This window comes from Mirounga leonina, unplaced genomic scaffold (assembly GCF_011800145.1).
Source record: "Mirounga leonina isolate KUSES-001 unplaced genomic scaffold, KU_Mleo_1.0 Mir_150, whole genome shotgun sequence".
Classification (NCBI taxonomy): Eukaryota; Metazoa; Chordata; class Mammalia; order Carnivora; family Phocidae; genus Mirounga; species Mirounga leonina.
Window position 1 is genome coordinate 22,921,571 of NW_023270374.1, and position 21,922 is coordinate 22,943,492.

Below are 21,922 nucleotides of genomic sequence, written 5' to 3' on the forward strand. Positions count from 1 at the left end.
TGTCTTGCCCCCTGCTTCTGGGCTGTAGGTTGGTCTGGGGGAAAGACCCATGGGTGGCCCCAGCCCCAGTGGCAGTTTAGTCCTTACATAGTAAATTACCCCTTCATTGGAAAACCATTAGGACCTAAATGTGTCTTTAAATAATATCAAGCTCCTGTCTAATCCCAGTTCAAGCTGGGCTTGTTTTATAGAGTAGGTTTTAAGATAGTCCCTCCTCCCACACCCACGGTACCATGGCTGGGTGATGGGACCCCATTCAGCACCCGCCTGCAGAATAGCAGGAGCGGAGTACCCCCAGAGCTTTCCTTCCAGCTAGGGAGGTGGGTTTGGGGGAACTTCCTGGGCCCCTGTGGAGCCTGGCCACCCCAAGTTGCTCAAGAACTTTTTTGTCTTGTCTGGGTCCTTTTCTTGGAAGGAAACTCCTGCAGGGGATTAGCTCAGAGTGGTTCCTCTCCAGCCCTCCTTTTGGCTGGAAGAACCCCGTCTGCTGCAGCTCATCTCTCCACCCACCCTCTTAAAGAGACCCCTGTTAATGCCAGGGCCTGGGGTGTCAGTGAGGCCCTCGTGGTGAGGAGTGCTGGGAAAACAGCCAGTTGCCTTTGCCTAGGAAACAAAAGCCCGTTTTACACTCGATACACTCGTAGGAAGGTGTTGAAAATGCTCACTCCCAGCATTCAGGTGTTCATGACAGCAAGGACAACAGAGCATCCCCATATATATGTGTGTTTCTGACAGACCCTATGTGTGTGAGAGAGCGCACCTAAAAGGTGGTGGGTGATTGGCTGTCTCAGCCCTCCCCACTTCACATTTCCCAGAAGGGCCTGTATGACTTACGACTAGTGAGCAGAGGAAGTATGTTAGCAGGAAGGAGTGGAATTGTGCAGGGAGTGTCCCTGGGAGGCTGGCCTCCTCCCCTGGTGGCCAGGTGGGCTTGGAGTGTAGCAAGAAGCGGCTGTCTTGGGACTCCACAGCTCCCAGGAGCTATGGCTCAGACCACCCTAAGATTTCATTTGTGCAATCCCTTCACTACAGGGATTTGAACCTTTGTTGCTTTAAATCCTGGGGGTTTTTCGTCTTCCATTAATAAGCCATCTGATGAACTGAAGTGGTTAAGTTGGGGTCAAATGTGGTTCAGTACCTTCTTGGCATGCTCAGAAGGCTGTGTGTGTAATGCTCGCTGACATGGAGACAAGGGGAAGAATTGCCTCCTACTGAAGAATTTCCAGGGCCTGGAAGGAGCCTGCAGGTGTTCCAGAAGGAGGTGCTCACTTTCTGCATCTTGGTGCCTGCCTACTTGGGGTAGAACTAGTGCCGGGGCAACTGTCCTAGCCTGGTCTTTCTGGCAAGAGCTTCGGCCTCTCATCCAACAGACTGCAGGGGTGAGACAGAGGGGTCTGTCTCCTGCCTGGCCCCAAAACACCTCCAGCACATCCCTGTCCTCCCCCCACCCCCTTCCCTGAAACACACACCCAGGGCTTCTGGTCAGGGCTTATGGCTTACAATTGCACTAAATTCTCAGCAAATCCTCCTCCTTTATTTATTTATTTTTTTTCCCCCTCAAAGCAAGTGGTAGAGATAGAGTTACAGCTCAGAGGAAAGGCCTGGAAAATGTTGTGTGAGGCACGCCCCAGGATCCCTGTCCTGGAGGATGCAAATGGCTCAACTTCAGAGGCACCAGGAACCTAGTTCCCAAGAAATTGACCCCAGTTGTAAAATAATCAGGTTACTGATAGCACCTGTTCCTAGTTACCCGCCATGGATACAGGCTCGTTTCCACCATTTCCCCTCTGCTCTCCCACTTTCTCCTCCTCCTAGGCTGGGCAGCGGTTGGTGCTAGTTTGCCTGCGGAGGAGGAAGGGCCACAGAACCTGGGTGGAGAGAAACTGAACCTGCCCGTGAATTTTGGACTGCAGATAAGAGCAGGGAGGGTTTGGTCGGTCCCTCTCCTTCTACCCAGAGTCAGGACTCCCAGACTGGGGTGTGTCCCAGCAGCTGGCTGGGTGCTGCCCGCCTGCTCCCCACACGTTCTTGAGTTCCCTCTTCAGGAAGGCCCTTGTCGCTGTCACCTTGAGGCCCATAATGGCTCAGGCCCTTTGGTGCCGAATGATGGACTTTTACCAACAGCTGCAAGGCCGTAGGCTTCAAGGTGTCTGAGAGCAGAGGTAAGAGGAGCGACTGTCTGGTCACTCACGGGGAGCCTGGGGAGAGGGGGCCCAGAAGTACTGGATTGGATCTACTCTTGTATTTTCTAATGAAAATGTCACTGAAGTTTGTTTACAGAAAGAGAGAAATTAGTAGACCAAATTCCCTTGAGCGTCCAGGAGAGAAAAGCAAGAGGTGCCTGACTTGCGACCTCTGGCTGAGCAGGGAGAGCTCCCTAGGTCAGTGCAGGGGCCTGAGACCCTGCCACCGCTCCCAGACCCGCGCCCGGCTGCCTCCCTCACCCCCGCCCCGGACTCGAGCGCACCGCCCGCTCGAGCTGCTGATGGGCTCGGGACCGTGTGTGCTGGTAATTGCCTGTGTAATTAGCCGGCTCCCCGGGCCTTGGCCCCGTGTGAGTGGGTGAAGTTTCAGTCTGCCCTCTGCAGCTGGGGGCTGTGCTGTCGCAGGCAGGTCGCAGAGGGGGTCTGGGCACGCCTCGCTCCCAAGATAGCCCCGAAAGTAAGAGTTGTGGCAGCTGTGTAAGTCCAACCGGGACTTACTCGTTTTCTGCTTTTAAGTCAGGTTGACCACACTTGATTTCTCATAAAAAATGGCGGTAGCAGGAGTGTCCAAATGTGAAATAGAACCTCTGCCTTCCAAGCCGGGATTCATGGAGCAGGACCCCGGGGTCCGGGAGAAGACGCTCTGGGGCAAGCTCGAGAGTCCGCAGGTACCGTGGGCGGGGGTTCACAGCCCCTGTCTCTCGGCACTTACGGGCGGGTCCGAATTTCTCACTGGTGTCTCTTCCTAGATAACAAGGTCCTAGAGGAAAGGAGGCTTAGTCATCTATGTCCCCAGCACAACACGAGCCCACAGTAGATGCTCAGTAAATGTGTGTCGCCTCTTTGAAGAGAGCTCGTGTGGGAGTGTGTGTAAATACAGCTTCGTCTCCCGTGCGTTTCCTTTGGGTCTCATCCTGAGACACTTCGTTGTTAAGAAGTCTGGTTCTCTCGATGGAAGGGAGGAGGTGTGGTGGCATTGCCAAGGGGGCTCTGGGCGCAGGCTGCCTGCAGCTCCCTGGACTAGCTGTGGTGCCCTCGGGCGGCGGGGGCAGGTCTCCGAGGGGCAGGTACCAGGTCCCGGGATAGGCCTGACGTGGGTGCCTGCCTGTTTGGGGTTTTTGCTGTTGTTTTTTTATGGAGTGGTTGTGAGGAAGTCTCCTAAAACCCTTGCCCCAGAGGCCCTTGTGGGTGGGCACTGGGTGTTCTTCATTATCGGGTGATTGGGGAGTCAGTGTGAAATGTAGCTCACCTCTTCCTAACTGGACTTGTCCGGGTGGGGGACGGTTAAGCGATCGGAGTCGGAGAAACCCTAGGCTCTGCGGGGGGTGGCTGGCGGGGCAGCAGGGAGACCCTGCAGGGCTGCTCGCTGCCGCCCGCCCGCCACAGGATCCAGGGCTCATCTGGTCTCCGTCCAGGAGCTGTGTGCAGTGGGACCGAGTCCTTACTTGTCAAACTCCGGCCACATCCGCATTCAACACCAGCATCATGCCAGGCACGTCAGCCAGTTCTCCGCGTCTCGCAGGCCTCGTGGGGGTCCAGGGAACCGCCAGCCTCGTCCCCACCCTCGGAAGGCCTTGCGATTCTCCGGGGAAGGACGGGGCAAAGCCCCACCGCGTGCTGATGCGCCGCAGCTGAGGGGGGCGTGCCTAAGTGCAGGGGCCGCCGGTGCCGGCGGACAGGCGGTGTAAGAACGACTGATGGACACCGAGCCGGAGCCGGTGGGTGAGACGGGTGTGTGCTCCGAACTTGGGTTGTGGAGTGCCACAGTAGGGTGGGTACTCCAGGTGAGGGGGACAGCGGGAACGGAGACTAGCCGGCAGGGAGGAGGGTGTGTCTGGGCCTTCAGGATCCAACACCTCTGGCTCCCCCACTTGTAAGCTCATGACCTTGGGCAAGCGCCTTAACCCCTCGGAGCCTCAGTTTCTCATCCGTACAATGGGGCTGATAACTACATCTACCTGGTGGGCCTATGGGGAGGATGAAACGAGAGGGCCAAGGGGAGCACTTGGCACCTGGTGCACTTTGGCGGCTGTGAATGTTTTCAACTTGGCGGAGGGCAGAGTGCGGGCGCCCTGCGCGCAGCACCCAGCAGTTCTGCCTTTTTCCTGCTCCGCCGTGAGGACGCTGTGTGTTCAGTGGAACAGTCCGCAAGCCTTTCTCTGGGCTGCAGACAGCCCCGCCCGGGGTGACGGGCCGGGGACACCCCTGTATGGCTCCGCTGCCCCCAGACTAGCCCCCTGGCCACAGTGGCCTCCTGGCTGCTCCTCAGACAGCCCCGCCCCCCACCCCCACCCCCACATGTGCTGGTGCCCGGAAGGCTCCCTGCGTAGACCCCCACATGGCAACCTTCCTCACTTCCCATGGGCTTCCGCTCAGGTGTTTCCTCACCAGCGAGGCCCTCCCCGGCCACCTGACAGCTCAGCCCTGCAGGCCCCTCTCCCACCTCCTCTGGAGCTCTCCTCACCACGGTGGTGATGTGTTTATCTGCTCACTGTCCCCCTCCCCTGCTGGACGGTGAGTGCCAGGAGGGCCAGGACTCTGTCTTACCCACCACACAATTTCCCAGCGCCTAGAAAGGTGCTTGGCTCATAGTAGGTGTTCAGTAAATACTTTTGCTGACTGAATGCGTGAAGCGCTTTGAGTAGGTGCTGCTTCCGGATGCTAATAGATTCAGTCTTTTAAATCCTGAGTGTTTCAACAACACCCCAGAGCCAGGAGAGGGCCTTCCTACCTCAGGTCAGGTCCTGAGCACAGTGTGCCCTGGGCAGCCAGGAAGGAGCAAGGCGCCCAGGCAAGGATGCCCCGGTTCCCGGCTCCCGGAGCCTGGATGGGCTCTATGCCTCCAGGGGTCCTCTCTCCTGCCAGTCTCCTCTCTCCCTCTTAGGTTCCATCCTGGGGGTACAGGGGAGGGTTTTGTCGTCCCTTTGTGCCCTTTGTGCAGAGAGAGCCTCTTGAACACGCGTGTCCCCCCGGGGGTGAGAACATAGTCTGGGTGAATGTTGAGTGAGCGTGTTTTCGCCCGAGGAAGACTGGGCGGATGTGCTTGTGCATACGGAGCAGGGCAGCCTGTGGGAGGGAGGCAGAGTGTGGGGGTGGGAGAGGGCACAGGAGGACACATGGTCTCTGTCCCCTGAGGCTCCGGGTATGCCTCATGGGGACCCCTGAGCTGGGCAGAGCTGGCACGGCGGCCCAGCTCGCGAGCTCCAGATCCAGCCGCAGAGGGTGCACACTCGCTGCACAGAAGCTGTAAATTCCAGGAAACTCCCTGCCAGCCCAGCGGGGTGGGGGAGGGGTGGAGGATAATCCACACTGGTTCCCTAGCACTTGGAGAACAGATGTGTCTGCCTCAGGGACAGCCTCGGAAGAAAAGTTCCAACCAAAGTGTGTTTGCTCATTATAAAAGAGTTGTCTGTAAGGGGGCCCTGGAGGGGAGTCTTTTTTGGGGGGGGGATGTGGGGGGGCTCTGCCAGAGGTCCTTACTGGGGGCCCCACAGATGCCATTGTATCTTGCTAGAGGGGAGAGGGGAGGGGGCGAAGCCAGCCCGGGGTGTGGGAGCTGCTGGGTCATCTTTCTTGCATTTTGCAGCCAGCTCCCAAACACAGTTGCTTGCAGCTCCTGAAAGAGGCCGGGCCAAGTAGGAGGTGGGGTCCCTTCCCACTGGAGGGCTGGATTGAAGGGGCCCCGCCCTGGGGGTTCCCAGATGACTGGCCAGGGGCTCACTGAAGCCAGCCAGGGGAGAGGAGGCAGGCGTGGTCCTCTCCAGCAGGCCCTCCGGCTGTTTGGAAGGCCCTGGCGGCCCCCTAGGTCCTTGAGCCAAACCCCCTTTTGCGGTCTGATTCGAACCCTCCTCGCCTGCCCCACCCCCTTCCTTCTCTGCACTTCTGGGGCTGGCCTTTTCAGCCCTGGAAGCTGCCCAAGAGCATATCTTTGAAGCCCAGCAAAGGTTAGGAAGGAGGAAGACAGAAATGTCCTCTGGATTGGGGGAGTGGGAGAAAGGAATTCCATGCATGCTCCACGGGAGCCGGAGTTGGGGCTGCAGGCCTAGTGGGGGCGACGGCTTGGCCTCGCAGCGCGCGGGCAGGTCCTGCTACCCCCTTCTGGCCGCCAGGCCCTGTGCACAGTGAGCCGTCTTCTCTGGGCTGTGGGCAGGGAGAGGGGAGCTGTGGCCCTTGTTTATGGCGCTTGTCTCAACCTTGGCTCACAAGGGTACGAGCCAGGCCCTGCTATCCGCCCTTACAGGATGCAAGACCTCATAATTGTCTTCAATTACAGACCTCGCCAGCCCTCAGCCCTGGCTTCCGACAGGAACCAGAGCCCGAACCACTTCCATGGGGGGCAAGGGGAGCAACCCAGCCCCTACTGCAAGGTTTGGGGGCTCCCGGTGGCCTATGGGCACTTCCAAATGCCCACAGGACCCGGGGTTCACCGAAACTGCTACCTTGGGGCTCTGGAGAGCCTGTCCCTGTTCAACATCCACCTTCTTTGTCCCCGATCAGGATGAAACTTCTGTGAGCAGTGAAGATTTTGATATGAACGACTCCACATGGATGTCAGCTGACCCACACCTGGCCTCCAGCCTGAGTCCCAGCCAGGACGAGAGGATGCGGAGCCCTCAGAACCTCCACAGCCAAGAGGACGGTGAGTGTCCCTTGATGGCCAGCGGGGGAGGGGCTGTGCCCGCTGCCAGGGGGCCGTGGAATCTGGGCGGGGGCCTCTGGGGGTGGCCCAGGTCCAGGCTTCCAGCTGCCCCTGGTCTCCTGGGTGTCTCCGCCAGTGCCGCAGGCCCTGGTGCCAGGGGGAGCAAGTCCTCCGGGAGGGAAATGGATAGAGCCCTCGGGGGCCGGCAGCCGACGGGGTGTCGTGTCTGTTTGCGCTGATGCTCGCGGGCTGATGGGATACGGACGTCGAAGTCACCGCAGTTCAGGTCTGGGAAGGTCATTAGCCGGTGTGCCTGACCTAGAACGGTCCAGCTGCCCGGCCACGAAAGCAAGAGTTGGGCTTCTGTAGCTCGACATGCAGCTCAACATGAGGCTGTAGGACAGGGTCCCTGTCCGTCACCTGTGAGCCAGCAGGCAGTGCGCTCGTCCACTGTGTGTCCCCAGCCTCTTAGGATGAGAAGCGGCCTGGCTGAGGAGCTGCCCGAGCACTGGCTCCCCGCTGCCCTCCAGGACCAGCCAGGCGGCCTCCTCCGGCCTCAGAACAGATGCTTTCTCCTCGGGATGGGAGAGTTGGGAGTCCGAAGTCAGATCCCAGGGGTCCACTCTGGAGCGCCTCTTTGGAGCTCTGGGCGGCTGTGTCAGCTACACGCAGTTGTGGGCATGGGGTGGCACCTGTGGTCACGGTCTCTGGTGGGGCTCTGTCTGTTTTCTGCGGAGGTGATTGGGGGTGAGGGACGAGCCCAGGGCTGAGCCTCAGCGATGTGGGGTGTAGAGCCGGCAATTAGGAGGGGTCAAAGTTCGGGGCCGGGAATGCGGGAGGGAAGTGCAGGGTTAAAAAGGGGTGTAATGTTAACTCTGCGAAACGGGTTAGCCTTAAAGAGTAAATAAGGGGTAGGAGCCTTGCAGTTTGGGTCAAAGTTCGTCTCCATGGCAGAACCTGCGCCTGCTTCCCGACTGCCCTCACGGGGCCTGAATCCGGCTTTGTCTGGGAGGAGACCCAGCCTGGAGGCAGCTGGGGAAGCTGGGCCAGGGGCTGGGGAGCCCAGAGGGTGGTTTTGCCAGGAGTGGGGTACAAGGCTGCTAGGAAAGAAAAGACTTTTGTGCCCTGACACCTCGTGAGGTCAGCACGATCCCCTCGTGCTGTGAGCCTCCCCACCAGAGCCTCCCAGACCAATACCACCTCCCAGTATTCCCACGGGGTGGGGGCAGCCACATGCTGCCGGGGGCTCCGGGGCTGGGAAGTGCCCAGCAGCTGACCTCCCTCCTCATCTGAGCTGATCAAAGGCCACACCCAAAGGCCACACCAAGGACCAAGCCAGCAGAGCTCAGCCAAGGGCATAGGGCTATACCTTCCCAAGAAGGATCCAGAACATTTTTTAAAAAAACCTGAGTAGTAGGACTGAATGGGGGCCATATTCCTTCAACTCATTCTTGAAAAATTCTTCTGTTATTGTTGCTCAAAACCACCCTTTGGGAGTCTGATCTCTGTTGGAGACACTTCCCAGGGAGATTTGGCGCTTTGGGTGGTGGTGGGCGGGGGTCTCCAGGATCAGGTAACAGAAAGGAGTGTTTCTGTTGGGGTCACGGCTTCCTCAGCATCAGTTGCCCAGCTGCCTGGGGCTTGGTTGATCATTGAAGATGAAGTGGAGAGAAGCAGAGAGACTGGTGGGGTCAGCGCATCCTGTGGCCGGTCCTAGGGGAGCCTACCTGGGTGTAATCATGCACAGCCCCCTGCCCCTCCTGTCACCCCAGGCCCTCCTGGTACCGGGGCCGAGGCAGACTGGCCTGCTGACAGTACGAGGGTGTTTATCAGGGCGGGCAGCCAGAGCTGGAGACAGGGAGGATGGTGTTGACTATGATACCATCAATTTAATTATTTAATCAGAGGCTGCGTCTGGAGGCTATGGGCTGATGTGCTGGCCAGAGGCGGACCTAGACCCAGTACAGGGGGTCACAGGCCTTGAGAAGGCCCAGCTGTCTGCCCGGTCTGTGCTGCCCCTTCTGATTCTAAATCTGTTGGTGACCTCTGTGGGTTCCCGTAGGGTTTTGGCTGGGTCCAGACCTGGCCTCGAGTCCTCGTCCTGCCCTCCAGCCCCCACAGTGGCATGCAGCCAGCTCCCCTGTCTGAAGCTGCTCACAGTGTGGACACAGGCCGAGATCCTGCTCCCATCAGCGAGTCAATGGGAGACAGTCGGACTACAGGGTGTTCTCATGTTCCCCATTGTTAATGACGGGCTGGGGTGGGGACAGGCCGGGCAGGGGCTCGGGTTGACCCTGTACTCCGAACCCAACCAGCAGCCCTCCATGGTGGCTTGCTGTGTGGTCTCTGGCCATTAGTCCTCCATGGAACTGGCAAATTGGAAAGATGAGGTCTGAAGCCCCCATTGTGAGTTCTACAAGGCACAGACCATGTCAGTCTTGCTCTCTGCTCTGTCCCCAGTGACCCCAGCTGCATGCTTGGCATGTTATAGGGGCCTGTTGAATATTTGTTGCCTGAATGAATAAAGAAACAAACATTTATCAAGACCTACCCCTAGCGCACCATCCAGAGGGGATATAGGTGCACCCTTTGTTGGGGACAAGTTGGGCTCCTTGTTCCTGAGGACATCCCCAATCTGAGCACCTGGGTCTTTTCCCTTAGCCAGAAAGTGTGGGGACCCCCAAGGCTGTGCCAGGGAGCGTCTCCCGTGCTGGCCAGTCTTGCCGCCCAGAAGCATCTCAGGAAGCCAGGTAGTTTGCACATGATTCACACCTGTTGGTGGATGTGTTGGAACCCTCCTCTTTCTCCATCCTTCTTCTCCCCCTCCTCTTCTTCCTCCTCTCCCCCCCCCAAACCTTTCACACTGTAACAAATGCAGATGAAGACTGGCAGGCAGGGGAGGTCCCAAGGCTGAGACCAGAAATGAATGCGCACACCCGCTGTCCTCCCCCCCCCCCCCCCCCCCCGCCCCAGCCTGTCTTTGTGGTTCATGGAGCTGGAGCGGGTCTGCCCTGAGACGGGCACAGTGTGCTTCCTCCCCCAAGTCCACCACGGCCTGCAAGCATTCACGGCACAGACCTCTTGTCTGGGTGCTGTTTGGGGCTCCCTGAAATCACAGCAGACACTAGGTTGGGGGGCATCACGCGCACAGTGCTTCCTCCCTTGGGGCTGTAGCCACCACGGGTGAGCACGTCACTCTTGTCTTTGCCTCACAAGACGTGGGAGATGAAGAGAATTTGGGTGATCGGACCAAACTTGAGAGGTGGTGCCGAGCCTACCTTCCTCTTTCTGCCTTGGCCAGTGTCGGCCATGTGTGAAGTTCCCCAGAGCCGGGCAGGGGAGCCTGGGAGCCTGGGAGCCAGAGGAGTACCCCCTCACACACTCGGAGCATTGGTTTCTTGGGGCCAGAGTGATCCAGGCTGTTCCTGCTGCTGTCTCTTGCCCATGTGTGGCCAAGTCTTTTCCAGACCCACTGCTCAGCCCTATCTGAGGCTTTGGGCTTTGAGTCCAAACGGAGTTCTGTGCACTTCGTAGGTGCCTAGAAAAACACATGGCCCAGGGGCTGCCTTCTGGGGGTAGAGAGAAGATACCTGGGAGAAGCCAACTGTTGGGACTTCGTCCAGAGACACAGCCCCCTGCCCCTCCTGTCACCCTAGGCCCTCCTGGTACCGGGGCTGAGGCAGATAGTCTAGCGTTGATTTGGGACCAAATAGTATGTCCATCTGTCATTATGCCCAGTCATTGGGATGATCTGTGTGATGTCCACTTCTCCCCCAGATAGCACAGCACCCTGGAAGCTAGGACCCCAGCACCCGGCACAGAGCCTGGCACAGAGCAGGTGGGGGTGGGGGGTGTCTGTTAAATGAATGAGTGAATAGAAACACGCCCAAGAGCGCACACGCACAGGCCAGGTGAGCCGGCAGGCGTCCTGAACTTCACCTAGGGGGCTAGGCCAGGGTCTGGGGCTGCAGCTGGCGGAGCCAGGCGAGGGCCCACTCCTTGATTTCCCCTTGATGTGCTCCACTGGCCTCTTGTTCTGCCCCTTCCTGAACGGAAAATGTGAGGCCTGGCCTCCAGAAGGGATGCGAGGGGGTGGGGAGCGGACATTACTCACCTCCCTGGCAGACAGGAAGCCAGCACCAGTGGAGAGCGGAGGGTCCCGCTTCCCTCTTCCTGCACTGTCGTCTTCCTGCAGGGCAGTGGGGGTGGGGATGGCTGGGCCAGGGCCCTGTGGTGTCCTGGGGCCTTTCAGGGCCTCTGGTTTGTGCCTCTCAGATGAGACCGCGCCTCCAGGCCTCTGGGGCCCCCCTCCCACCTCCCCCCTTCCCTCCCTCCAGTGCGGGTGCTAGGGTTTGGAGGAGCCTCCCCTCTGGTGCCCATTACCAGGCGTTGAGGGGCCTTTGGTTCTTTCAGGGCTCTGAATCGGTTTTGTCATGCCAAGGCTGATAAGCCCTGTTCCTGCCTTTGGGGAGTCTGGTGGGAGAGGGAGAGGCGCAAGAACAGGGGATCCCTGTGGGCTCTAAGCTGCCTGAGGGCAGGCATGCCTCTGGAGAAACATATCTTCTGTTTCCCCTGTTTCACAAGTATTATATTTATTGTAGAAAATTTAGGGGAAAAAATGGAGCAAAAAAAAAAAATCAAAAGGACTAGTATTGGGGGCATTTTTTTCTGTCTTTTCTGTGCACATAATAAAAGTCTTGTTTTCTTAAAAAACAAAAAAAGACGGGGATTGTGTCGTGTTGCAGCCCCTTTTTTCCCTCCTAATGTCATTTGCCTCTCCTGTGAGTGATGTGGCATTTTGTAAAGATTGTCCAGTCATCCCAGTGACTGGAATCCCCATTCCCGAGCCTGCCGAGTGCTTGGAGCTATGACCGAGCCTTTCCTACAAGGAAGGACATGTCCTCTCCTGAGAGGGACCACAAGCGACCACAAGGGTCTCTGACTCTGGAGCCACCGTTTGGGCCATTCGTGAGGACATTCAAGTCCCTCTTTTGAGCATCTCTGGGGCCAAGGCCCCGCACAGGGCCGAGTGTCCTCTTCTGGGCTTTATCCCCGGCCCCGAGCACGGAGTAGGTGGCATCTGGTGGCAGGGCTGGGGGACCAGCGCAGCGCCGTGAGGCAGGCTGTGTTGGTGCGATGCCGAGGGCAGGCAGAGTGGGCCTGAGGCGTGCCTGGGAAGCCCAGGTAGCCGGTTAGGCAGAGGCTGGGTGGCAAGAAGACGCTGAATGCCAGGGTTGGGGATTTCCTGGGTCGTGTCTCCAGAAGCTCCCTTTGACTCCAGGCTCCAAACAGGAGAGCCGGGGCAGAGAGGGCCACAGCCAGGAGGATGGAGAGAGGTGGGGTCACCTCTGTGGGCCGGGTCTTGGCTGGACGTGGCTCCCTGCAGGCAGGCCCCGGGCACTCCGCTGTGGGTCTCCCGAGCTGGTTCTAGCCTGCCCTGTCCTGTCCCTGCGAGGTGGTCTTCAGCAAGTTGTTCGCTCCGATTCCTCGCTTCTGCTTAACGTAGCCTGGGTGATTGTGACCATTGACCCTGGGGTCCTTGGGAGTTCTCTGTGAGAAGCCCAAGGCTTCCTGCCTGCTGGCTCTTGTGTCCTTGGGTAGGACCCGCCTCTGCCCAGAAATGCAGCCTGGGCAGCAGGGGCCGTCCCTGCTTTCCTCACCGGCCTGGACCTCTCCCTGGGTGCCTCCCCCGTGCCTGCAGGGCCGCGTGCTGGGGAAGTGGGCCGGCCATAGCCACGCTGCCCTGCCCCGGGCTCCGTCCTGCCTCGGCTCACTGTGGGGCCTAGGGCGGATCGCCCCCCGCACCGGACGGCCGGATGAGGCAGTGACAGAGCTCAGCACACGCCTGGGATGGGGAGGCTCGACAAATGGTCGTGGGGCCATTTCCTCGTCCGTGGCTGGCCTGGTGCCGGGGGTGGTGCTGGGGGACCGGGTGCCCGGGCCTCTCCTCACTGCTCCCAGTTCTCCAGACCCTTCATTAGCCCCACTTGGTCTGGTCCTGTCTCTTTCTTTGTTCAGGTCCCTCTGGGTCCCCTCTGTCTCATGACCCCTGGATGGTTCTGACCACAGCTTCCTTACATCACACCAGTGTCCCTTGCTCCTGTTCTTCCCCCACCCCCACCCCCCCGCCTGGCCCAAGTCTTGCTTCTTTGGAAAGAGAGCTGGAGGGGCGCCTGGGTGGCTCGGTCGTTAAAGCATCTGCCTTCGGCTCACGTCATGGTCCCAGGGTCCCGGGATGGAGCCCCACATCGGGCTCCCTGCTTAGCGGGAAGCCTGCTTCTCCCTCTCCCACTCCCCCTGCTTGTGTTCCCTCTTTCGCTATCTCTCTCTGTCAAATAAATAAATAAAATCTTAAAAAAAAAAAAGAGCTGGAACAGGAGGGCAGGCTCTCGTGACACGTCCTGGCATCTTGTGAATTCCTGTCCCACACCCCACCCACATGCGCCAGGACCCCCGAGTCCTCCAGGACCCTGCTTCTGGATCCGGCAAACTCCGACTGAAGCTCCCACGCTGGCGGGCAGCTAAGCAGGCCGCCGTGAGTTCGTTCTGGCGTCCGAGGAGAAGGCTTCTGGGCAGCAGTTGCCTCCTGTGTCCCAGCCACTGTGCTGAGCGTGTTCTTGGCAGGGGGCGGGCTGCTGCTCGTGAGGAGGGGCGAGTAGTTGGGACCAGGCCATTCGGGCTCGGTCACTGGCATTACCCCTGAGCCCCGGATACTTCGTGTTCTCTGTGGACGGCGCCCACCCTCCCACGGGCCCTCGGCTGGGGATGGAGCTCCAGGGCCTGCCCCAGCTGCCTCCCTGTGGGCCCCACGCTCAAGGTTGGGGGTGTCCACCCTGCTCCCTGGTCACTTAACCGTGGCCTCCCGGGGATGGCTTCTAAGGGCCTTCTGCAGGAAGCTTTTAGACTTCGCGTTCGTTCTTCCACACCTGTTACCGTGGCCCTGCCCACCCCCTGACCCTAACTGTCTGCAGTGAGGTTGGAAACTGGGTCTGGGCCTAATTCTCTGGCTGCAGGTCATACTCCCTCCTTCCAGAGCAAGAGCTGTTGTTCCTATTCAAGGCTCCAAACATCTTCACAGAATGACCCTCCTGCCCTCCCCTCCCCCAAGGAACAGAGAACTGGGGCCCAAGTCCTTCCGGTTATTGGCTGTGGGCCACCCTGGCAGTCCCGGGTCACAGGAAAGTGTCCATCATCAGCTGGGCTGCAGGCCGCACAGACAATGCTAGGCTGTCTTGGCCTCTGGCCACTGAGGGGTAAGAGAGGCTGGGAGACAGCACCGAGAGATCCCTTTATCCCAGGAGCAGGCTGGGCCTGCACAGCCTGGGCCTTGTGCAGGCTGCCAGGGTCTGAGGCCCCCAGATGCCTGGGAAGGACATTAGAGTAGGACAGGCTCCAGAGCCTGAGGTGAGGTTCACCTGCTAAGAAAGGGAGAGCGAGACCCCACACACACATCCACCTGGAAGATTTACCTGGGTCTGCTGGGCGGTCGGGGAAGTCAGAGCCCTCCCGCTGCTCCCGCCCCTCAGTCTCAGACACGTTAGACCCCAACTTCCCATTGACCCTCTGCGGACGCAGCCCCTGGAGAGAAAGCTCAGGGTGGGTGGTGGGGGGCATGCAGGAGAGACATTGCCACCCTAGCCTGTCCAAGGACTACCTTCCTGGGAACCAGGAAGTGACCGGAGCCACGTTGGCGTCATGGCTCTGACCTAAGGACTGGGATGCACTGAAGCCAGGCCGGCTTCCAGGAGGGCTGGTGGAGGACCTGCTGGGGCCCTCAGACACGACTCGCACACACACGGGCTCTGGGGCCCGGGCCCTGCCCCGTGAATCATTCACACATGGTCGCCTGAAGTGTCTCTGTTTGCTCTCGGAACACATGATCTGTTTTGGGGCAGGGAGAGGGTGCAGTAGGCATCTTGGCTAGTACTTTGTACATTGAATTAGCATTGATTTCTAGCTGCCTGTGCTTGACTTAGAGGGTGGGGCCAGGGAGATGTCGGGCCTGGGAAGACACAGACCCAGCCTGTCCGTAGTGGGAGCGTTTCCCCCTGAGGCGTGTGGACCAGTGTGTGCTGGGGGAGAAGCAGTGGGAAGCGGGGCAGTGGCAGAGGTGGGGGCCGGCCCATAGCACAGATGGGCAAATGGAGGCCAAGAGGAGAAAGAGGGTAGGTGTTTTGGGGAATCAGTGGCCCATCTAGGCTTCGCCACTCACTCTCTGTGACACCAGTGACTTCCCTCAGGGAACCTTTGGTCGTCCCCCCCCCCCCCCCAAGCCAGCTGCAGGGCTGGTTGTACAAGTCAGGGACAGTGGGTGTGCCCGGAACCTGACACTTAGGATCCACCCCACGGTGGGTGGCACCAGCCACCGGCTCCCGACCTGAACTCATCTTTGGGTTGGACCCCTCACTAGGGGCAGAAGCCCCAGGGTTCCTGCTCTGAGAGAAATGATTTCAGTTTGAGGGGAAATCCGGAAACCCTGGGTCTGCGCTGATACTGCGGCCGGAGACGGCTCCCGACAAGGCTCCGCAGATGGAGGTGCGCCGTGTGCAGGATACACGCTGAGTTTCAGAGGCTTCGTAGGAAAGAGAATGTAAAACAGCTCCATTTTAGCACAGTATTGGTTGTCGAAATAAGGTTTTGGATCTATTGGGCTAAATAAAATAGATCGTTAAAACTCGTTCTCTCTGGTTCTTTTGACCTGTTAACTGTGGCCGCTAGGAAGCGGGAAGTTCGGCGCGTGGCTCGCGGTCCGTTGCCACCAGACAGCGCGCTGCTCTAGGCCCTGAGCGCCCAGGTGGCCGTGCTGCTTACGGGGCCACCGGGCAGGAAGGCGGGGCCGTGGAATGGAGGTGCCGGCGTCCCTGGCCTGGTGGCACCAGGAGCCCGGTGGGGAGCAGGGGAAGCGCAAGGGTGCAGTGGGATGCTTAGGAGGGACGGCTAGGTGGGCAGGGGGGCCTGACCGCCAGACTGTGGGGCGGGCACCCAGTGTGGCCCCATCGTGCGGGGATGGTGGGATCCCAGGGGTACTGCCCCCTCCCAACTCCTCTGTGTCCCCCGCTTGACCCCGTGGCCCTCCCCCTTTCTTCCGGGAGGAAGAGCAGGGTAGCCTGCCAGGAGCCTGGTGCTCCTGGGAACTATGTATCATGTAAACACGGCCCAAGCCACTGGCCTTTGTCAGAGCAGGCGGGGACCGGCCCTGGTGAGGTGCACACCCAAATTCAGAGTGGAGCCGGCGCCCCCAGGCTGCAGCCTAGAGCCCCGGGCGGCCGGGCGCTGGTGTCTCCGCTGCCCTGGCCCACGGTGGGGCTGCCGGCGGGGCTGCGGGCTCCAGCGCCCTCCCCTCTCCCCCACCCCCACCCCCGCCGCTCTTTTGTGTGTGAATTATTGATGCCCCCTCCCCTCCCCTTCCCTGCATGGCCGCTGCAGCAGCCCACGGAGGAGGGAGGAGGGGGTGCGGGTGCGGCCTCAGCTGCTGCACCTCTGGCCACAGAAGGCAGCCTGCCCCCGCGGATGCCCAGGCTGAGGTCCCAGGGACGGAGCAGCTTCCCACCGTGGCCCAGCCCACCGCGGGAGCTGGTGTGGGTCTGCCACTGGGAGGGGGTGCCCCTGGCCGGGGCGGGGGGGGCGCCAGAGCCCGGTGTGGCGATTGGCGGCTCGCACAGAGCCAGGCTTGTGCGGGCTGCGGGGCGCTGGCGCCCACATAAGGGCATTGTTTGCCGAGGTAAAAGGGGTTTTTGTCTCCTTCTGGAGACGGGACAGAGGGAGGAACAATTTCCCCCATTCATCGCTAATTCCCCCATTTGAATAGCAGCACTCTGCCCCACGGTAAATAGATGGGCACCCAGTCCTTCCCTGCCCTAGGCATTCCGGGCCCAGGTGGTGGGCTCTGCGTCCTGCCCAGAGCTGGGGAGGCCTGAGTGGGGGGACATGCTCAGAAGGGGTGCATTCCCCAGCCGCTTCCCCGCGGCCGCTCAGCGGACCCTTTTCTCTGCCGCTCACACAGTCACAGGTCGGGGGCAGTCTTGGCCTGCGGGCATGGTTCTAGGCCCCAGCAGCCTGGCCTCGGGTGGGGTGCCCGTCCCGGAGGGGCCTCCTGGCACGGTGGCAGTGATGAGGCCGGCGTGGGGACAGAGGGTCACTTCCAGCCGGGGGTGTGGGGCGGGTTCAGCCGGCACACGTGCCTGCCCAGAGAGTCCCGTGGCTGGAGGCCTGCGCCCCTCGGGTCGGGCCCCGCTGCCCATGGGGCCAGCTGGGTTCTTCCGCAGGGTCATAAAGTATCAGAGCCCAAGAGGGCGTCCGTGGCAACTCCCTGGACTGCAGATAAGAGGAGCCAAGGAGACGGGCTGTGCCCAAGGTCGGGAGACAGCGAGGCCCTGCACCTGCTTCCCCCCACCCCCTCGCCGGTCTCATTCGGGAATGGGGCGTGGGTTTGAGTATGCGTCTATAGCTCCTTTAAATCACACTTTTTTCGAGGGAGTGGGGAGGAGGGAAGAATTCAGAGTGGCCCGGAACCTCAGCCTGGGCTGCTGACCCTGCTCTCTGTTCCTTCTTTCCCTGAATGGGGCCAGGCACTGCAGGGGCCAGGGCTGCCACCAGCCCATCCTGGGGGTATTGGCCACCTCAGGACGGAGCCAGGGGACAGACCTGGGGCTTGTGGTGGGCCTGGCACCAGCTCCAGGCCCTCTCCTCCCAGAGGGAAGGTTGTGGATCACCCAGAGACCAAACCGGACACACGTGATGCAAACCTGCCTCCAACTAAGGAAATCATTGGCTCCCATAACCAAAAAGTCTAGGTTCTTCTTTGGTTTTAGGCACAGATGGACCCCGGGGGATTTGTCTGAGCCAGCTATTCAGCCCTGCCGGATGGGCTCAGCAGCCCTGGGGCGTGGGGAGGAGCACTTCTTTCCAAACAGTTCAGCCAGAGCCCCGGGACTGACTTTCGTGGGTCCAGCTTGGTCAGATGCCCGCTGATCACTGGGAAAGGCTGGGCTGACCGGCCAGGCGTGGGCACGTGCTCACCCTGGAAGACGTGGGTGCCCTCGCCAGAGGGAGGAGTATGGTTTTTGGAGAGGCAGGAATGATCTGCCCCCCCTGCCCCCCATACAGCCCTGCTAACTATGGGTCTGCAGGGCGGGGGCAGCTTACAGCAGGGGGTGGGGTGGGGGCACAGGCCATAGACACAGTACGTGAGAAGGTGATTAAAACGCTCTGGAAAAAGTAGGTAAAGGGGTCAGCATGGCAGAGTGGGGGCAGGGAGGTCTTACCAAGGTGACCTTGAAGCAAGTCCCTGGAGGGGAGGGAATGCGCCAGAGAGGGAGAGAGCTGGGTGGGGTGACAGGAAGGCGGCCGCCCCTGGAGGGAGTCTGGTTCCCGCTTAGGGGTTTGAACTCAGTCCCTGCAGCTGCCATTTTCCTGGGAGGCTGACAGATCCACTCCCCCCCCCCCCCCCCCCCGCCCCCCCCCATCCCCCAGCAGCACCTTTGCCCCCACGGCGGGGGGTGGTTAGCCCCAGGGCCTTGTCAGCTTCCTCCTGTGAGGCTTCCTCCGTGGGCTACTTCCAAAAAGACTTCCCTCCTTTCCTCCCATCTTCTCTCCGTCCCTTCTATCCTCATAGTGTCTCACCCTCCTCAGGATGAGTTCTGGAGACGGGGCCCTGCAGTCAGGGCTGGGGGGTTGAGGAGCAGGGATCAAGGGCCAGAAAGCTCACAACTGTGTTTTTGGGGCCCAGTCTCTTCTAGAACCCTTCTGTTTGGTTTTTTACTTGCAAGAGTATGAGCCCCCAGGACAGTGACTACCCCTGTCTTTTCACTGTTGCGTCCCCGGTGTCTTGCATGGGTCGGACACCCAGTAAGTGCTCAAGCAAGGAAGGGACACGGGTGGGCAGGGCACCACGTCACATACGTGCCCACCTCGGAGCTCATGCCTTCCCGCGGTGCTGGGCACTGAGGGGCCCTCGGAGGCGCGCGCGCGAAGTAGATGCATGATGAAGTGAGAGTGTGGGGTGTAGAGAACTAGCTTTTTTTTTCCTAGCACCCACTCTGTATACCAGGTATTGTCTATACCTTACAAATCCTGTATTACTGACATCACCCCTTTGGAAAGGAAACTGAGGCTCAGGGAGGTAAAGTGGCATCTGATGGACAGCCCACGTCCGTCCCACTCCACAGGCCCTCTGCATTCTGCCTAAAACCCGCGGCCTCTCCGGTTGGCAAAAAGTGGACCCGAGTTGTTGGCGGCGCCGGGGCAGGTGGGGCAGGCCTGCGGTTGGCACGCCGGGCTGAGGTGGCCCGGGCAGAGTGACGGGGGGCGCACGCGCTGTGACTCTTCTGTCCCTCTGGTGAGGGCTGTGGTGTGGAGGCGGAGAACCTTGGCCTGTGGGGGACACACGGAGCTCGTGAACTGGGGCCGCTGGTCTGCTCCAGGTCTTAGATGGTTGGTTGGTTGGTTTGGGGGGATTTTCGTGGTAAATAGGTGCCATTTCCACCGTTTTTCAGTATACAGTTCGGCAGCATTAAGTACATTGACGGCATTGGGCGAGCAGCACCATGATTTCCAAAATACGGTTTTCATCAGCCCAAACAGAAACTCTACGTCCACTAAGCGGTAGCTCCCCGTGCCCACTGCTCCCCGCCCTGGGGAGCCCCCAGATGTTTCTCTCTCTGGGAAGGTGCCTCGTCTGGACACTGCGTGGAAGCAGACTGTCAGCGCCCGTCCCGTTGTGACTGGGCCTCTTTCACTCAGCGTGATGTTTCCTAGGTTCTTCCACGGTGTAGCACGTGTCAGGATTTCATTCCTTTTTATGGCTGCATAACATTCCATTGCATGGATAGACCCCATTTTGTTTTATCCATTTATTTGGCAAGGTTTTTCGAAATGTAAACAATGCAAGTCAGTCCTTAATAGTTTAAAATCTGGATAGTTACCGAATGGTGCAGATCCCCATTTCTTCTAAACATTTGGAATGCATGATCTGGACTCCTGGTAGCTCGCGGTCCCACCTGCCCAGCCACTTGCCTTACTAGCCCAGGGCAGCATCTGAGCAGTGGGAAGCGGGGGCTCGGACTGGAGCCAGGGCTCGTGGCTGTCCAGCTGACCAGCACAGGTGCACAGCCCCGGGGCAGGGGAGTCGGCCTGCCTCCCCGCTCCCCCTTCCCCTGCCCCCCACCAGAGTTTTAGGGCAAGGGGGGTCCATCCTCCCAGGGGTAAGCTGGTCGGGGAGGCAGGCGGTCTGGGGCCACGTCTGAGCCTATACAGGGGTTGGGCACTGCGGGAGGCTGTGGGCCCAATGCCCATGCTGAGCGCCGGGACGTTGGCTCACTGTGTGCCAGGCCTGGTGCCCTCCTAGTAACCCCTCCTCTTGGAGGAGGACAGAGCCCTCCAAGGTCAAGCAGCTGGCCTGTTGGAGATGGTTCCAGGGTGCGAAGTGTCACCTGCAAGGCGGGCTAAGAATGGGCACCTGCCAGAGGAAATAGGAGCTCATGTGATCACCCAGTATGCGTGTCCATCCTTGCCTTCCAGCACCTCAGCTCCAGAAGAGGCTCCTGAATGTGCGGAGGCTTCTTCAGCAACAGGTCCTGCCCTGGTGGGAGGTGGGCGGCTGTCAGGACTCAGCCGGGGCCAGGCTAAGGAGGCATGAAGTTTCCCAGGAGGGATGGGCCCCGGCTTCGTCAGGGCTGTGAGTACCTCCTTCCTAGGGACAGTAGAGGAGGCCTGCCCTGAGGAGGCAGCAGTGAACCAGGCCTTGAAAGTGGACTGAAATGTTCTGAGCTGGAAGCAACATGGCAGGCAGACAGCAGAGCCCAAGCAAAGGCCTGAAGGCATGAGGCCCCACGGTGGCCAGCAGAGTGGGACCTGGGCTACAGAAGTCACGGGACTAAGAACACAGCCCTCGGGAGTCTGGACTGTATTTTTCTATATTATTCAGCAGGCTGTGGAGAACAGGAAGGTTATGGAGTGATGAAAAATGTAGGGTGGAGACCGGGGTGGGACTGAGGGGAGGGAGGGCAGCCACTCTCCTATGGTTCAGTAATGTGCGTCTGTCCCTCCAGGAGGGCTGGCACCCGGGTTGTCATCGTGACTCCGTTTCCCAGCCTGGGACTGGGCCAGCCTGCAGTAGGTGCTCAGTAAATACTGCTGGGTAATTTGTTCATTCCACAAACGTCTAGATCGGTTGCCGGAGATACTGCGTTAGGAGAACCTGGCCCATCTGCGATGGGGTGGGGGGCGGCAGATGGGTGGTGAGGGCCCAGAGGTTGCAGGGCCCCAGGCCCGGGGACAGGGGGGGACACGGACTCTTGAGGTGCAGCGGAGCAAGCAGGGAAGCTGTGGGGCGGCTCGAGCCTGGAGCTGACCTGCGGGAGGATGCAGGGAGCGGTGGCTGCCCAGAGGAAGAGGAGGAGGAGGAGGGGAGGGGCAGCCTGGCCCGGGGGACCTGCGGCAGTTGAGGGGGAGGGGTGCCACTTCGCCGCGGCCTTTCCCATCCCCCTCTGCCCAGGGCTCGGCGGCTTGATGGGCAGCCTAGCCCCGCCCCCGGGCAGCCGGGAGGCCAGCGATTGGTTGGGGCGCTAGAGCCGCTCGGTCGCCATGGGGACGCTCTGGCGGTGCGCGTGCCCAATGCCCAGCCCCGGGGACTAAATCTTCATAATCTGCTGGCTGGGAGAGTGGGGGTGGGGTCTTGCGCGACCCTGGCCTGGGGGAAGGGGCGGCCTGGGAGGCGATCGGGGCTCACTGTGGCTGCCCCTCCCCCAGCGGCTCTGGGTGCTGGGGCCGGGCCCCCCGGGCACCTGGGCGCCACCGGGAAGTACGCGGTACTCACCTGACAGTGACCCTGGGAGCTCGGAGTAGCTTTGGCCTCTGCCGTCTCAGCTGATCAAGCAGGAGGCTGGGCCTGGATTGAGGAGAGGGGCCTGGAATTTTATCTGAAAATGTCTAGCGCCTTCGTTCAAGTTTGTCTCCCCGGATTCCCCAGGCAGTGTTGTGCTTTCCGCAGCAGGGGGCGCCCTCAGCAGAGCTTTGTCGGGCTGTCACCTCTGGAAAGCGGCGAGGGCCCATGGAGGTGCAGGGAATGCAGAGTCCAGAC

General features: G+C 60.2%; 1 protein-coding gene across 2 annotated transcripts in view; it reads left to right on the top strand.

Annotated features, from left to right (window-relative positions):
- The window catches only part of NOL4L (nucleolar protein 4 like), a 127,812-nt gene that overhangs the window by 92,929 nt on the left and 12,961 nt on the right, over positions 1-21,922 (top strand). For both annotated transcript variants that reach the window (XM_035006033.1, XM_035006034.1), the window contains one exon: positions 6,702-6,843. In XM_035006033.1, the coding sequence (XP_034861924.1) occupies positions 6,702-6,843 (142 nt within the window). The remainder of the gene's footprint in view (positions 1-6,701; positions 6,844-21,922) is intronic.